The sequence below is a fragment of the Zonotrichia albicollis genome, chromosome 8 (genome assembly GCF_047830755.1).
Source record: "Zonotrichia albicollis isolate bZonAlb1 chromosome 8, bZonAlb1.hap1, whole genome shotgun sequence".
NCBI lineage: Eukaryota > Metazoa > Chordata > Aves > Passeriformes > Passerellidae > Zonotrichia > Zonotrichia albicollis.
The window spans coordinates 14,729,748-14,746,833 of NC_133826.1; the positions used below are offsets into that span (position 1 = coordinate 14,729,748).

The 17,086-nt window shown below is 44.8% G+C and overlaps 2 protein-coding genes across 2 annotated transcripts; both read right to left on the reverse strand.

Annotated features, from left to right (window-relative positions):
• Positions 1 to 4,274: 4,274 nt before the first annotated feature.
• On the reverse strand, positions 4,275 to 7,456 carry C8H1orf52 (chromosome 8 C1orf52 homolog). The gene is made up of 3 exons (XM_074546059.1): positions 7,003 to 7,456; positions 6,705 to 6,912; positions 4,275 to 5,525 (listed from the first exon to the last, which is right to left on the reverse strand). Exons 1-3 carry the CDS (start codon positions 7,258 to 7,260, stop codon positions 5,437 to 5,439), a joined length of 555 nt encoding a protein of 184 aa, XP_074402160.1. The 5' UTR covers positions 7,261 to 7,456; the 3' UTR covers positions 4,275 to 5,436.
• Positions 7,457 to 8,572: 1,116 nt separating this feature from the next.
• BCL10 (BCL10 immune signaling adaptor) lies at positions 8,573 to 14,404 on the reverse strand. The gene is made up of 3 exons (XM_005482121.3): positions 14,243 to 14,404; positions 11,912 to 12,200; positions 8,573 to 10,882 (listed from the first exon to the last, which is right to left on the reverse strand). The coding sequence occupies exons 1-3, from the start codon at positions 14,321 to 14,323 to the stop codon at positions 10,515 to 10,517; spliced, it is 738 nt and encodes a 245-aa protein (XP_005482178.1). The 5' UTR covers positions 14,324 to 14,404; the 3' UTR covers positions 8,573 to 10,514.
• Positions 14,405 to 17,086: the final 2,682 nt, after the last annotated feature.

Below are 17,086 nucleotides of genomic sequence, written 5' to 3' on the forward strand. Positions count from 1 at the left end.
TAATACATAGCTGAATTGCATCCACATGTGTAGATTCTTGCAGGAATGAATGCAGCACCTCTAAGAAAAACGTTACCATTCAGTGAACCCACAAGCAATGATCAGTGCTGCAATTTACTCTCCTCCACCCCCTTTGTAATATAAGAACCAGTGAATCAATTGCTATGAAAGAGACAAGCTAAGGTGAGGAAAGAGCTGACTTTAGAGGGCGGCATTGGCGTGCTACCAAGAGCAGAAGCATTGAAGAGAGCTGTTTTCCCAGCAGGGTGTACTCTGGGGGCAGAGGCGTGTGCTGGAGGGGCTGGGTGCTGAGCGAGCGGGGCCCTCGCACGGGCAGGGTGTGCCTGCCCAGGTATTTCGCTTTGGAGCAGGAGCAGCTTTTGAAGTGACTCTCCCTATCAGCCTGGCAGACTCCACTTCGGTTTCCAGAGTGCACCAGCTGGATTCCTTTCAGATGAAACTCCCATCAGAGGATGCACTCTAGGAGGGCACGGAATGCACTTGGATGGCTGCTGGGTGTTGCTCCTGTGGGAGCAAAGCTGAGCAAGCCCCCAGCACGGACGAGGTCACGTTACAGACACTCCCCTGTTGTGCTGAGCGACTTACTAAGGGAAATAGTGCCCCAGATTAAAGAGCATCCTTTAGATATCAGAAATAGAACCAGTCACAGAGCTTCCCCAAACCCTATAGCACTAACCAGGAGAGTCAGTAAACCTTATTCTTATAAAACAGAAGAGCTACTAATTTAGCAAACAAAAGCTGTAAGCAATATAATTGAAAAAACAAACAAATGTTCAAGGTGGAACTGATCACCTGAAATGGATTACTTCTCAAGTGCCAGGGGAGCAAATTTCCCAGCTGCTAGTATTTCTGGTTCTTAATGCTCAAGTGTGTATGCACAATCTGGGATATAAACACAGTTCTGATAGAAAATCTGCAAGAGTTTCATGGGAATTAGTGCTGTTATTAAATGTGATAGTTTTTCAGGTTAACTTCAGCAGAATGCTATTAAAATCTAAGGGATTTTTGCAGCATGAGAAGGAAAAGAAAAAATCAGGGTCTACAATATATTCCCAATATAAACCAGCTGATTAATCTAAGCCCCTTCACATTATTGATTGAGCTCAGAATTTCAGAGCAGTCCATGCAAACAGCTGCATCACCCCCAGCATTACTGCCCTACTGCAGCCAAAGCAGCCATCAGGTGAAGTTTCCTACCATATGGCATATCCAGCCCTGGAAGCATTTGCCCTATAAGCAAATCACATCAGGTATTTTCAGTGAACAAGACCATTATCTTTCAGCTCCATATGTTGTGAAAAACTAAATTGGGTCCTGTAATTAAAACCCCAAACACATATAGTGGGTTTATTCCATCTCTAGAATCCCCACTGCTTCTCTCAAGTATAATGGTATTTTCATTTATTTTGAATAAGCTTGAGAAGAAAAAGTTGGTTTTAAAGGCAAATTTAACTTCTGAGTGAACTGCAGAGCCTTAGTGTTAAATGCTGTCCAGAGATACCCCAGTACAGCAGCAACACAATCCTCAGCAAAAATCTGTTCCAAGGAAACTTGGAGTTGCTAGAGAGAGTTCAACTGCATGTTTTTGCTGGTTTCTACTGATTCACTAAAGCAGCAAGCTGCCAGCACAGGCAGAAGGGCTGCTGGGGCCCTTCTGAGCAGTCACTGTCACTGCATCACTGCCTCCCCTTCCAGCACTGCTTCAAAGCCAGGAGGTCTGACAGGAATGGAGTGGGCCTGGCTGGCCTGGGGCAGCCCAGGGGCTGGGTCACCTTGGGAAGGCACATTCCAGCCTTATTTTTGTAACCTACCATGAAAGGAGGTTAGAAGTCCATGCTATTATAAGAAAAATGCAATTTTTCAAAGCCAATTCTTTCTCACTTTCTTATTTTACAGAAAGAAGAGTTTTTCTTGAGTAAATTTAAACCAACGATACCTTTTTAAAGCACAAGATCAAAAACCCCTTTTTAGGCTTTCCTCTTCTAAGTTAGACACTTTGAAACTCCGTAGTTTGTCTGAAATAGACACTTAGCATGACATTTAACCATTCATTATTTTCATATTGATTTTCACTGCTTGGTTGAGACAAACACATCTGACTAAAATTGTGTGCCAAATAACTTTTTTCATCATGATCTATCAATATAAAAATTTTTTTTTTAAGAGCAAAGATTATGGTAATCTCCCCACACAGCCTTCAAAAATCATGTGAAATTTACAGTGCAAAAGCTGCTTAAAATGCCTTTGTCTAGGGCAAGATATCAAGAAAGTAAACAAAGTAGGTGTGTACTGTTTTAAGAGACACTTAAGCAAGCATTAGAAAGAAAATTGAAGGGAATTGGGTTCTGTGGAGTGGAGCTGAGCTGCAGATGATTCAACAGGCTCCGTGCCAGCAGTAACAAAAGCGCTCTCTGCTGGAGCAGCACAGCTGGAAAACCTGCTAACAGCCTTTACAGAGACACTTTAAAAAGAATAGGTTTTCAAGGGGGAAGCAGTTTTTCATTGCTATTGCCAAAGAGCATGGTGACACAGCTGCCAGAGATACAGGTTCTTTACAAGGACCCAAGAGCCGTGCAGAAATGTTCCTGGGAGAACAAGCCACTAATGTAAGCAAACCTTAGATCTTGTACAAACCCCACTATCCCTAACTATTATGTTTTGAACTAGTCCTTGCCATTACCAACCTTGTAATTGCATTAAATAATGCAACTCTGAATCATTTCAGACAATGTATAAGCTCTTAGTCTCACAGAATACAATTTTATCAATCCTAAGGAAGGGATTACCACAGAAAGTGATACATTTCTAGATCAGAAGCCTAACAGAGAAACTTTCTTGTGTGTGTAAAAAAACCCATTCTTTAGGTCTTCATTAAGTAGTAGTGATCCTTTCTGCAACAGAAGTGAAATTAGTCTCTCACATTACCTGGCCTGGTTCCTCAGAACATCCCTCACCAGTGTCAGAGAAGCTATTTGTTAAACAAAACTGGACCATGTTCTGTTTCCAACAGAAAGACTCCCCAGGCACTTTTGCTGTGGCTGGCAAGGTTGTTTGTTTGGTGGTTTGGTTTGAGGAGAGTGTGTTAATCCTCCCCTGAGAAGTGCTGTGGTTTAGGTTTAAGTCCCCATTACAATTTCCTGGGGTTATCCTGTATTAATCCTGTATTTGTTTATGTATCAGTACATCTGCAGCAAGAAACACGGGGTGGGAGAAGTTATGGGAAGGGATGGAAAATCAGGGTTTGCTCCTTAGAAGTTGACTTTGTTAGAAGACAAGAAAATACAGAGTTCTTGTGCTGCTGCTCACAGCTACAGCAAAGCAAATACATCTTTGTCTTCTGAAGCTACCAAGACTACAGCATTCTAAAGATGAAGACCACTTCATCTCCTAAATGAAGAGCCCTGATAAAATTATTTGATAAGGACTAAAAATGCTTATCTCCATTCATTGAATTCATTGCATTCTTACATCAATTGAGCTCCACAGGCACAGGCTTCCCTGAAAATTCCTGCTTTTTTCAGAAGTGCCCTGAAGAAAACAGTTCAAAGGACCCAGCAGCACAAACTCATTCCAATCTCTGCTGTGATTCTGCCTTCCAGCCCCAAACAATCTTTGCACATTTCTAACAGTGACAGAAAATTCTGTGGACTCCTCTGGAGATGATGTTCCTTTGGTCTGATACTCTCAGCATAAAGAACTTCAAGAAAACTGGATACTACATATATCATATGGTCTGAAAACAAAAGGAGCAATTGGCAGGATAACTTCCTGAGCTGCCCTGTGGAATAGCAAAAAATAAATGGACAAAAGCCTCCTTGGTCACAGCAGTCATGGGAATGCATCCTATCTCCAGAGCTGGTGACATTAACCTTCAGCTGTAACACTCTTCAAGGAGCACTGCACAAGCAAACACAACTACTGTAAAACCCAAAAATGCAGCTGGAGTACTTTGAGAAACTCTACAGAGAGCTGGCACTCCACAAGCTTTGCCATGACAGTATCCCTCACCCTGCAGCTTGCTAGGACAGTGGCTGGTGTCTGGGTTTGCAATAGGAAAGGTGGAGCCCTCAGCTGTGTCAAATATCACAATTTGGCCCCACAGCCTGTGAAAGTGGCAAGGAGCAGTTGCAGTCTGCAGGTAGACAAGGATCCAGAGAAAGCATTATCACACTGCCAAGGCTAGAATTGCATAACTCGTAACTTCTTAACAACTTCATATATTCACTGAAAATGAATACACCACAATTTCTATATACTGAGGTTAAAAAAAAATCTCTTAAAATCACTTAAAAATATTAACATCGTATTAGCACATATGTACACAGAATCTGCTCTGCTAAAGTAAAGCTAGTCCAAGACAGAAGAAAAAATTTTTACATTAACAATTTAATTACATTAATCTCTATAAGCAGGCACTAATCTCACTGCAGATTTTCTAAGGCACAGAATCTTTATCTGAAAATATACAGCAACCTTTTCTCCAATCCAGTACAAGCTGGTACCTTGTCATATACAGACCCAAAACCCATTCAGCAGCATACCACAAATGCAACATACACTGGCTAGCACTTTGAGAAGAATACCAACTGTTTGTACTGAAATAAATACAATTTGGCAGCAAAGACTCTATCACAGCTTTGTCATAATTTTTGTCCACATAAATATCCTGATTCTATTTTCTGTTTCAGGAAGAACACATTACATGCTTCAATTCTCCCTCCATCAGTTAGTCTCATGTTTCACTGATGAACATACCACAACATTAAAATAACTATAAAATATTAAACTCAGTTTTAGGTCCATTTTTTTCAGTTTGTAGTTTTGTATTTATTTGAACAAAAAAGCCCTGAGGAATCTGTTAAGTCACATATCAGTGAATGGCATATAATACACAATTCATTGCTCCTATTCACCAAGCATGCAATGCAATATTTATACCACAGATGTTTTCAAATGTAGTTTTATTCCAGTGACTATTTGCAGTCTATACATATATTTAAAAACAACATTATGTGAACATATCACAGACCAGTACCTAAAAAATCTTTAGTATATACTCCTTTATAAAAGGTTTTGACACAATGGAAAAGTCAGTCCAGAAGAATGCACGTTACCAGGTTTCTTGATAAACAAAAATGTGAAGCCCTGTAACCTGCACGAGCACAAGTATCCATGGCAATGAATCTTTCATCTAAATCCTTGTTTCAAATAAACAGGTTTAAATTTTGTTCAGTAAACAAGTTCTACCACAACACTGTCCATTTAATTTTGTGCTTTCCAAAAGGCAAGCACACTACAGAAATAAAATTCCCTACCCGAGAGACAAATGCAGTAAACACGTATTTGTTTCCCATTCCAGCAGAGGAATCCAAGTTCCTTGAAGTTCTCATTATGTCTAAATCCAAAACACCCTGCTTATACCTTCTTCTTCTTCTTCTTCGCCTGTTCTCCAGACTCTACTTTACGTTTCTTAGCAGAAGCTGGTTCCTCGTCTTTTTCACCATCTTTAAATAAAAGAAAGAGTTAATCAAGATCAGCAAAGCCAGTTTTTTGTCTTAAACACCACCCTGTCTTAGAACAACTGACTTAACCACATCTGAGATGCTGGAAAAAAGACACTGTAGCATTAACTGACAACATCCTCATTTTTCGAATGCAGATCATATGTGTACAGGAATGGTTACTTCTTATCATTGCCACAAACCACTGCAGGTAACTGAAAAGAGGCTTTATGCTACTGTACAGTACCTGTTCTAAAAAAATTATTATTTGATTAGCTAACAGAAAAAGCTAGAAAATGACATTTTTGAAGCAGGAAATAATGTCAAGATCAATTAACATTTTACCTTCGTCCTTTGGATGAAGGCTGACTAAGAGAAATGCATAGACAGGGAAAACATAGAACACACGGAGAAAGACATAAAAACTGCTACTGAGAAAGAACACCCAGAACCAAAAAACAGGCAAGACAGCAAAAAAAATCCTTCTTTTGGAAAAGCTTTGTTCACAACTTTAGCAATGAATGAAAGTATTGTTTTCTGAAAGCTCAGAATTTCTTCTTCTGGTTCTGTTCTCTTGGTTATTGCTATTCTCTTTCTCCAGCAATTAAAAACAAAAAAATCCACCCACTCATCAAACATCTCTTTACTACCTAAATTACCAATACAGCTTGTACCATCATAGAAAATGAAGAGGATAATAAATATTTTCTTCAGTAATCTGTCCCATGGACATCCTATTTGATTCCTCTTTTGGACCCCAAGTTTTGCAAACATTATAAAAATAATCTGACCTACATCTACAACTAAGGTCAACACCTTAGTGTAAAGCACCTGAAGCTTTTACACCACCTTCTGCTTTAGCAGCACCACGAGTGAACCTGTTGGTTTCACAGAACTACAGTGCCACAGACTCTCATGCTTCCCTGCTACTGACAGAGGGGGAGAGGAGCAGAGGGGCAGCTCGAGGGTTTGTGCTGGATGCAGCAAAGCCAAAGCACCGGCCCTGCAGTGCCCCCAGCCCTGCAGCCAGGCTCTCTGCCGTGGGCAGCGGTGGAGCAGGAGAAGCCGGCAGAGCTCCCTCGGGGCCCGGGGCCCAGGGCAGCCTCCCGCCCGCCCGCTGGGCTCCGGCAGCGCCCGAGCCTCCCTCCGAGTGAGGCACAGCCGGCCCCAGCCAGGGCTCACCCGACTCCAGGGGCTCCTGCTCCTCGTCAGGCAGGAACTTGGCTTTGCCGGCCTGGCGGGGCGCGTCGTCGCCATTGTCCTCGTAGATGTTGGACCACTTGATGGCCATGTCGAGGGTGGGGGCCGGCGGCGGCGGCTTCTCGGGCGGGCTGTAGGTCTCCGGCGGCGGCACGGCGTTGCTCCTCCACACCTTGAACTCCCTGGGGGGCTGCGGGAGAGAGCAGAGCGCCCGTCACGGCGGCCCGGGGGGCCCGTGGCGGCCGCGGCGCCGCCTGGGTTCACCCCGCGCCCCCCGCACCTCCTCGGGCGCCCGCAGCACGCGGCTCTCCCAGTCGATCTCCTTGTTGAGCGGGTTGTAGAGGAAGGCGGGCGGCTGCGACACCCGACGGAAGAGCTCGTCGGGCGGCGGCAGCCGCGGCCGCCCCGGGGTGCCCCCCGAGGCCGCGGCGGCTCCCGCCGGGCGCTCGTCGGGCTGCGGCTCTTCGGGCTCCGAGTCAGAGCTGGAGCTGCCGTAGGCCGCGAAATAGCCCAGCGGGTCCTCCCCCTCCGCCGCCATGGCGGGGCCGCGCCTCGCACCGCCCGCGGAAACCGCGCCCGCGCCGAGGGTTCCGGCCCGCGGCTGTCAGGGCCCGGCCCGGGGCCGGCGGAGCGGAGCGGGAAACGGGGCCTGAGGGCTCCGCCGCACCGGGGGCTTCCCTTCCAGTGACCAGAGAACGAAAATCTGACACGAAACCGAGCCAGCCTTCATTTCTCCCTTTCCACACCTCCAGGCTAAGCGGAGGGAAAAAACCTTAATATCCGATCAGTGGCTAACCCAGGGCAGGCACAGCGCTGATCATCACTGCTCCAGGAGGTAGCTTTACCAAAACAGATTTTTCAAACTTGTTGGACCAAGTTTGTACTAGACCTCCCTTGTGATTGACTCATGCACACATTACTGCATCAGCTAAAACACTGGCGCTGCTCTAAGGGGACGGAGGGCAGGGCAGGTTCAGGGCAGGTATCAGAAAAGCTTTTTCACCCAGAGCGTGTTTGGGACGGGCTCCCCAGGGCAGCGGTCACAGCGCAGCCTGACGGAGCTCAGGAAGGGCTTGGACAACACCCTCAGGCACAGGGTGCCACTCACCCTTGGGGATATCCTGTGCAGGGCTGGGAACTGGACTCCGGGATCTTCATGAGTCCCTTCCAACTCAACATATTTCATGATTCTATGTTCAGATTACTTCTACTACCAGAAGCAGGATAAGATCTGAGGAAGGGGTTTTGGTTGTACTATGATCACTTCCTTTACTGTAAAGATGCTAAACCATATCCAGCTGATCTCTCATAATCAATACCATGTCATTATTTTGAAGTAAGCCCTATACACAAAGTACAATGAAAACAGTTGCTGAAGTGAGACACCACAGTGCCTGCAGCATTTGCAAATCCTTTTTCAAGTCATGCTTCTCAGCACTCAAAGTTTTTGTTTCTCCCCTGCTATTAATAAAAATCTTAATTTAAGAATGAAATCGGTATGCGTGGTTGGAAGCAACTCTTCTCACATCCGTAGGAAGTTGAGCAATAGAGTAATTTGAAAAAAAGCGAGAATCAGGTTAGTAATAGTAGTCATGAACTGCAGAAACTACTTAAGCAGCAGAGCTGTTGATTTCACATGCATGTTTTCCTTACAGAGTGCTCTTGAGTGCAGTCCTACAAGCACAGGCCTTTCACATTAAGTCACTCTTTCCACCAGACTTCTCTAAAAAGACAAGGAGAACAAAAGCCTCCTGCGCACACAAAACCAAAACCACACATCAAGGTAATGGCATCAACTGCTCTTGCAACCTGTACATCTTTAAAATGAGAGAGGCAGACAGAAAAACAGGCAATTGTACAAAAGAATTTATTCCAAAAGTTGTGATAAAAATACGTTTTAAAAATGCACATTATAGACATTTGGAAAGACAATACATTCACTCAAGGTCTCAGGTCTGCAGGCTCCGCTGGGAGTGGTCCCTGCCCACTGCACGGGACAGGATGGGGAGCAGCAAGGCAGCCTCCACCCTGAGCTGGTGCATTTTCTCTGTTAAGGCCAACCCTGCTCACTCTCTTCTCTTTACAAGAACCCAGGAAGGGACTCAAGCCTAAGCAGAGCTCTTTAAGTGGTTACACATTTAGACAAATCAGTTTCTAGACATCCCAAGTACAGGCAACTACAATTCAAGTTAATGGGAGAGGGAGTTCACCCTTATCCTTAATTTCTTGTTAAAGAACAAAGTTTGGCTTGCATATTTAGGCACTTAATTTCCAGAGTGCCATCCCATCTAAGCAGTTCCACTGAAAAGCATTTTCACTGCCTGGACACTATATGATTGTAGATGTAGACAAGAAAAACAAGGATTTTTATAAACTTATCTTTCTCACGTGTAAGATGTTCATACACTCGGGATGGAGGGTAGTTGAACATTGCATTTTATTTTAATCTACTTCCAAAAACAGAATAATTGTGAAGAACAATTTATAGAGACTATACTGAGGTCCTGCAGGTGGTCTGTCTCCACACAAGGAGAACAGTTTAGTAATATTGCCCTGGTGTGCACTGCAATGGCATTCCATGGCTGTACACACTATGAGAGCCAGAATAACTGAGGACCTTAAATACAAACCTACCCTTTGATATACTGAAAACATCCCACCCCTTTAAAGTGTATTACTGCAGAACACAGCTGTACACATGTCAAATTAAGAATCCACCAGGTCATTTTGAAATTATTACAGGCACCTGCATAAAAGGTAGGCTACAATTCCAGTATGAGAGGAATACAGTGTGTTACATGGTGGCAAGAAATGAGAACCTTCCCATGTTGAAAAAGAATGCATTTGACTCTAAACAATTTGAAACATAAACCTGTCTGTCTGCTTTGAAGAGGAGGTATTTGAAGTGCCACATTTCCAAGAGTCCTTCAGGTACAGATACTTTTGTGTCACACAGCTTCTCCTCCACTTCCCTAGTGGGACAAAGCATACAAGCTTTGCTCCTTAATAGCATCCTACAATAATGCGTTCTTACAGCCCTCACAATGCCATTAGAGCAGTTTACATTCCTTTTCCAGTACTAAGGACAATTTATATTTAAAGTGCATCTCAAATCTGGAATCTTTAACTAATACACAAGAAGAATAGGCTGAGGCATGCAGAAGTGTATTTGTGATACTGATGCCTCTTGATGTACCAGTAGGACAAAGTTCACACAAGGAAGAAACTCCTTGCTAATAAGCATGATTTGGCCAGATTTGTGAGGATTTCTGCAAGTGGAGCAGCACACATATACATGGAGAGCAGAATTTATCCTAGTGAGAAACATTTAACTTGGTAAATGAGTTTAAGCTTTTTGGTAAGTAAGCTTAAGCTTTTCGTTCAGATTTTTTTCCATATTCAGTACTTTTCCTAACCATGTTTCCCAGAAACATTAAGAAAAGTTGATTTGTTAGTTTCTGCAAAAAGAAAAAACCCATTTGTTCTGTAATTCCAACTAAAGTATCTGCTGGTGTGAAATCTTACGCACTAAATGTGAAATCTTATACACACTGGTTTAAAAAACAAACGTTTGTTGCTGTAACACCACAGTATTTTGTACAAAGCTCCCTAAAAACAAAACAAACAAAAAAGTCAAGCAGCACCAGCATCACACAATTACAAAATTAAAACAGAAATTGCATAGATTATTTCCTCCAATTTTCCTAACAGTTTGAAAACATTTTTTAGCCTTTATGAGCCATCCCACAAAGTTTCAGTACCATTCAGAGGAACAGAGGAAAGTCTCTGCGTTCACTGTGGCTGAACAGAACGTGACCTTAAAGGCAAAAAGCAATTGTCACTTGAACTGGTGCATGGCTCCTGCTGCTCTGCCTGCAGCTCTGGGGGCAGCGGGGGCGCTCCAGGGTCCCCAGGCCCCGGGAGGGTGGCTGAGAAAACACTGCACTGTGAACTCCCCATCTCTGCAATTGGCAAATTCATTGAATGAAGAGACACAGCAGACACAAATGCGGCGGTGCTATAATCTTCTTCTGGGTGATGTATCTGGGTAAATTCTTTGTCTTTTGTTTTATCCAGGAAATTTGATTCATCAGAAAATGATCTAGAAAGATTATTTGTTCCTCCATACAGTGAGGTCATACAGGTGCTGCAGCTTAAACCTAAGACAAAAAAACAGATAGTGGATTTAATTACAGTATGAGGACATCTTAAACTGTGCTGTGATTTAATATCAGTAAGACTGTCAAAAATCAACTGTCCACATTTTCAACAGATTAACCCTTCATCTCACCTGTGACATCCAGAATTCCTGACAAATTACAAAACACACATGCAGGTTATGTAGGCTGATATGAGTGGTTTCTCTGTACTCAGTACCAGATAGTGCTTGACAAAAATGCACTGTAACTTAAAGTTCACTTTAGAAAGTCACTTTAGCGCTTTGGCCCAACTTTTTTTAGATTTTTCTCACTGTGTTCTTCAAACTTCTAAGAGCTTCACCTGCTGGTTCTGCTCCAACATGGACAGCATTTAAGGCTATTTTACCTGAAGCCAGAGCAAACCTCAGGCCCTTCATCTCTGTGGTTAGACCATACTTCTTCCTTCTTTATTTGCCTTTTGATGGGTGTGGAAGGGGAAGTAACACTTCTGGTGTAGACAGCCTATACTTTCTTTCTCTGCCCTAAACTATGAGTGCACACAGTCACTTCAAGGTTTGGGTGTCAACAAAACCTGTAAGCCTGTATGGAAAAACACACACATGTATTTACAGTGTCTCCTTTAAGCTGTGGCAGTGAAGGCATGCAGGGGAACTCCCCTCAAGCTGCATTTGCTTGCACATCTGCTGAGACACAGTTTAACTAAACCAGAGCATCCAGCCCCTGCAGCAAACCGCTTGAAGAGAAATGCAAGATGGAACATAACCACCCATTTTTGAAAAGCAAAACTGAAATGTGGAGACAGATTCATCCATCATAACAATACAATAGGGGATTTTTTTGCTACTTGTTATTATGGTGGATGTTTCAGATAAAGCTAGGGTACATGCACCAGGATCTTAAACACAAACTGGTAACATTTCCAAACATGTTGTTCCAAATACCTGAGGAAGATTTTAGTTTTGGATTTTAATTTTGCAGACCCTCCAAATAAAACCTATGTCTTACACAACATTATTAAAAATTTGTTACCTTTAAGAGCTTCAAGCTTTTCATTTTTGACCTTCAGCACTACATCAGTTATCTTTTGTAACAGGAAGTTTTGTGTTCTTTCTCGCCTGATAGATTCAATCAGAGTATCTAGTCCCTTTGGATTTTCTGCTAAGTAGTCCAACAACTTCCCAGCTTTTTTCCTACTGGAAGATCGAGCAGAAATTTCTTCTGTGTCCTCCCTGGTGAGTATTTTCCTGGAGCGCAGGTAATCAAAGTGTCTCTCGGCTATGATCTTATCACACAGGTAAGGACGCATCCTTTCCAAAGCCTGAAAAGCAAAACAAACTGCTATGAGCCATCATTTCAAATCATTTAGAAGCCTGTAGTTGGAACCTATATGATTTTGAATCAGGTTAGCAAGAGATTTTTTAAGGCTGCTGCTGTGTTACTTCGTTGAGATTTTTCTCAGTGTAAATTTTTTTTTTTTAAACTGTTCCCTAATTATCACTTTCATTAACTCTTGGACTGAACTAAGGAGTTCCAATGCTTGTTAAGAAATACAGTGACAACTTATAGAAAATGTGACTACATAAGGTCTGAGGTTAGCACATTTCAAAATAGTCAAGTAAAAATGAAATTATAGCAAACAGCACTCACTTTGTCTACAGATACACCCATTTTCTCTGATCATCTGATTGCCACATTGAGGCACAATTCCAAAATACTGCAGTTACGGATGTTTTCTGTGCATTGAGCAAAAGTGGTCTCAAAGCAATAGCATAAATGTACTCACAGTTCAAAATGTTTGTAAATAAACCTATTTATTTACAAAATTTAAGCCTATTTATTTATGCTATTGACAGGTTCAACAAATTACTGACATCCAAAACACATGCACTTTCATCCATAAATGTATGTACTCTCAACAACAGTAGTGGCTGCTTTGTGTCCTTTGTAACCCTATTCCATTGTATGAGTGATTTTATATGGCTCACCCTTATCCTTCTCAGCTCTTAACTGCAAGACTCCAAACTTTCTAACTCCTCCTCAAGTCAAGCTTGCCCAGACCAAGATGTCCTTGCCAGCTGTAGCTTCCTGAGGTGTGCTGTCCCCTGTCACACACAGTGCTAATGTGACACAGCACCCTGGCTTGCAGAGATCCCATCAAAGTTACCTGAACAGCTCTGAGAGAGCCGAGACTGTCATGAAGCCACAACATTTAAAATGTGACTGCAGAAACTCTAAAGTCAGATTTATGGGACTACATTTTGATGATAAAATGTTATTTGTTTCTACCTAAGGTTTCCATCCTTTCCCCTCCAAGTACTGTGGCAGGACCTGTAAGGTTAAGGGCTGAAGTGACAATCGTGCATTTCTGTGAGCTGCAGCCCTGGGTTCAGTCACTGACCCACACTAACACACCTGCCGTGTTACACCTACAGTGTCTGACTCAAGTAGCTTTTATCCTTTTTTGGTGTAACTACCCAATATTGCAGTATTACCCTGTGGAAACGAGTACTAGCTTGAAAACATGTCTCACAGAACTATGACAAAGCATTTAAAGGAAATCACTTAAGCATAAAACTAGAAAGAAACAAAAACCAAACTGCAAGCAGTATTCACTGTACTTTAAAAGAATATTAAAAAATCCCACTGAATCAAACATAAGATACTGTAAATTACAAACAGAACAATGGATAGGCAATAAATAAGTGACAAACTGTGATTTTACTTTTTTTTTTTAATTAAGCAATCACTTTTTCAGGTTGGTGAGTACATTGCTCCCCAAGCTCACGTCGAGATAAATTAATCCAGAACGAATCAGATGAAGTCTTCCGTCAGATTCCAGACATCAATGAATAAGTATAGGGGAAAACTCAAAAACTCAAGAAAATAAAGAACAATAAAAAATCCCTAAGTATACATAACGTAGAAATCCACGCTTTCTAACTAAGAGTTTTACAGGCACCAGGAGCAGCACACACCCTTTCAGCCAAGCTTTGGGTTCCACGTTACTCCCCCCGTTTGCTGCCTCCGGCGCAGGCACCGGGCGGCCCGAGCGCCGCAGCCCGAGCCCGCAGCGCGGCCCCGGCAGGGCGAGCGGGCGGCAGCGGCACACAGCACGGCCGGGCACGGCCCGGGGTACGCGGGTCATGATCAGCCTGGCTCCGGGAGAGCCCGGGGGGCAGAGCCGCGCTCGAGATTCGCCGCCGCCTTCCCGGACGCGCCACGGGCCGGGCCGGTCCCTCCCGCCGCCCCCGCGCCGCGTCCCTCGCCCGCTCCCACAGCGCTTCCGCTCCCCCGCCCGGGCCCCGCTCGCCGCTCCGCGCCCGGGCCGTGCGCCCAGCCCCGGGCCCGCCCGCCACTTACATCCTTCTTCACCTCCGCCATCTCGTCCTCCGTCAGCGGCCGCCCCACGCCGCCCGAAGACCACGACCCCGGACCCTCCATGGCGGAACCCTCGGCGGCGCCGCTGGGGAAACCCGCGCGGGGCGGTGCTTCCGCCCGGGCCCCGCCTCCACCCGCATCAGCCAATGGGCGCTCAGAGCCGGCGCTCCGCCTCGCCCCCAGCGGTACAGGCCGCGGCCCCGCCCCAGCTCGGCCTCGCCCCGCCCCTGCCCGGCCAATGGGCGCCCAGAGCCGGCGCTCCGCCCCGGCCCCGCCCAGAGGCGCGTGCGCGGGGCCGTGCCGGTGCCTGAGGGCGGGCGCGGCTCGCTGGGGGCGGGGGCTGCGCCGCCGGGACTGGGGCTGGGGCTGGAGCCGCCCCTGACCCCGCCGGGCCTCCCGGGACCTGTGGCAGCCCCTCCGCTAAAGCGGCTGGAGCGTGCGGAGCGGTGCCGTGGCCGCGGCTCGTGCGGTGCTGGCACGAGTGACAGCGGCTGGCGGTGTTCCAAAGCCCCTCCGTGCACTGGGTCGTGCTCCAAGGCAGCAGCAGAGGGAGCCGCGGCCCCGCCGGCACACGGCGCTGCCGCCCCAGGGAAAGGGAGCGCTGAACTGCGGCAGTCGGGGCTCTGGCAGCTGGCACGGGTGGAACTCGGGCTGTTTATGCACTCCTAAAATTGTCCTTTCAACAGATAAACATGAACATAAGTAGAAGCGATCAACACTGAGGTTTGCTGTCAGTAAGGAAAACCTGCCAGTTTTATGGTAGTTTTACAATTTTGCAAAGTCTTTGATTGACATGCTTTGTTAATGCAATAGTACTTAAAGTATTAATTATTAATTATGACAGTATCTGTTTTACAGTGCTAGCAGTCCCAGCTTTAAAATAAACACGAAGATCCTGCCCAGAACACTTGAAAAGTAAAGGATTAGGCACCTGGTGAGAGGGCTGGTCTCTGCAGAGCTGGGTGTAAAATCAGGGCCAATCCCCAAACTGCTGCCAGCCAGCTCCGCTCCCCGCCACTGCTGTGAGGGCCTCTCTGGCCAGTGCCAACTCTCAGGCTCACCCTCCCCTCACAGCCCTGGCTGCTGCTCATCTGGGGGCACACCTGCTCACAGCCCACGGCCTCCTGGTATTCCCACCCCAAGAAGCCTTTCTTTGCTGTAGTGCATTTAAGTTTCTCAAAGCTGTGTATCTCTGCAAAGTAACCTATTCATCTCCCATTTTCCTGCTCAGAGAGCTGCAGGGCTGACCATTTTTTCCCAAGTTCAAGTGCCTACATTGATCCTCCCCAATCTGTGCTATGCACCCAAAATACATGGAAAGCTTTCAGCTTCTCTGATGCTTCCAAGAGAACTGATTGTGGCACTTCTGAAACAGAGCCAGGCATGTTCCCAGCCCCTGACTCCCACTCCTGTTTATTATATCACATGCCTTTCAGCTCTTCCTCTTCAAGGTGAGTTACATTGTGGACTTTGCTGGCTCCATACAGCACTGCTGATAAAAACATCTCTCATGCATTCTGGATTTAGAGTATTTGTTAATAACCTTGCTCAGCAAGAGGTGCAGTTCAAAGCCATGTGATGTCTGGAGGGTTAGGCTGCTGATTCCTGAGCCGTGTAGGAGACAAACTGGAATGATTTCACTTCAGCAGTCAGGAAGAGAGCATGTGGTTAGCAAATACAAGAGCAGAATATATTTTGGCTGACTTAATGCCAAAACACCCTACTAGCATTTAATGGTGCAGGCAGCAGGAAGAAGGCTTCTCTTTGCACAAAACTCATCTAATCATTGCCATTAAGAAACAAATTCAGGTAAATTGGTACCAACTCTCTCCTGTAGACATGTAAATGAAGTAGTTTAAAATACTAATTGCATCACACTAAATGTATTCACATTAGACACAGCACTGATTTAAACACATTAGTTAAAAATCATACTTTTAACCAATGTTGTAAAATCAGTATGAAGGCTGTGTTTAAGATCCTTTGTCCCTGCTTTTCTGGCAAGGAGAATTATAGATGATGGTTTATTTCAAGTCCTATTATACTAGCAAAATACAGTTTGAAAGTAATGTAATTATTTTGCTACAGTTTATTAAGGAATTCCTACTCTGTTAAATTATCTTGGTTTTCTTAAAAAGCTGGAAGAACAGCACGGAGGCCTTGAACCAGCGACTCCCGGGCTGCCAGGAGATGGCACTGATGGCCCACGAGCCCTTGCACACACGGAGCCCAGAGTCACTGCAGGGTCACCCTGCTCTGGATCCCAGCATCGTACCCTGCTGGCATTGCAGCCCCAGGGTGCAGGCAGAGAGCAGCCCCAGGAGCAGCCTGCAGCACACCCCAGGAGGTATTCAGATATAACACATGCAGTTCTCTGCCAGGTTACCTCAAAGCAATGTCTGCAGTGCAGTCGCCTCTCCTGAGATTGTGGGAGAGAAAAGACACAAGAGCTGTGTGAGTAATTTAACCATAATGGAATGCCACTAAACCTTTGCAGTTTCACCTTTTGTAAGTTACAGTAAATGCAGGCACTGCAGAGAATCACACTGTACTATGTTAACATCTGTTTTGTTACCTTGGACAGCAATAAAATTAACCATGACCACTCACAGGCTGTATCTCCTCTCTACACATTATAATTTTAGACTACATTTAAGAGTAATTTGTTTTTAAAGAGTCAAGATTTCCTCTAACAGAATTAAGGGTTTTAGAGGTAATGTCTATAATTGGCTTTACTTCTAGGTATGAAATAAACTTTGAAATAAAGACAGCATGAAACACTATCAAATTAAATACATAAACTTTCAGTTCCAAAAGAAGAAGCAT

Bases quoted from the DNA above. Each gene is read 5' to 3' on its own strand.
- C8H1orf52 (XM_074546059.1), bottom strand. From the start codon at position 7,260: ATGGCGGCGGAGGGGGAGGACCCGCTGGGCTATTTCGCGGCCTACGGC. The intron at 6,913-7,002 runs GTGCGGGGGGCG...TCTCTCCCGCAG, and splicing joins TGCTGCGGGCGCCCGAGGAG to CCCCCCAGGGAGTTCAAGGT. The intron at 5,526-6,704 runs GTGAGCCCTGGC...TTTTATTTAAAG, and splicing joins GCAGGAGCCCCTGGAGTCGG to ATGGTGAAAAAGACGAGGAA.
- BCL10 (XM_005482121.3), bottom strand. From the start codon at position 14,323: ATGGAGGGTCCGGGGTCGTGGTCTTCGGGCGGCGTGGGGCGGCCGCTG. The intron at 12,201-14,242 runs GTAAGTGGCGGG...TTTGCTTTTCAG, and splicing joins TGGCGGAGGTGAAGAAGGAT to GCTTTGGAAAGGATGCGTCC. The intron at 10,883-11,911 runs GTAACAAATTTT...TTTTTGTCTTAG, and splicing joins AAAGCTTGAAGCTCTTAAAG to GTTTAAGCTGCAGCACCTGT.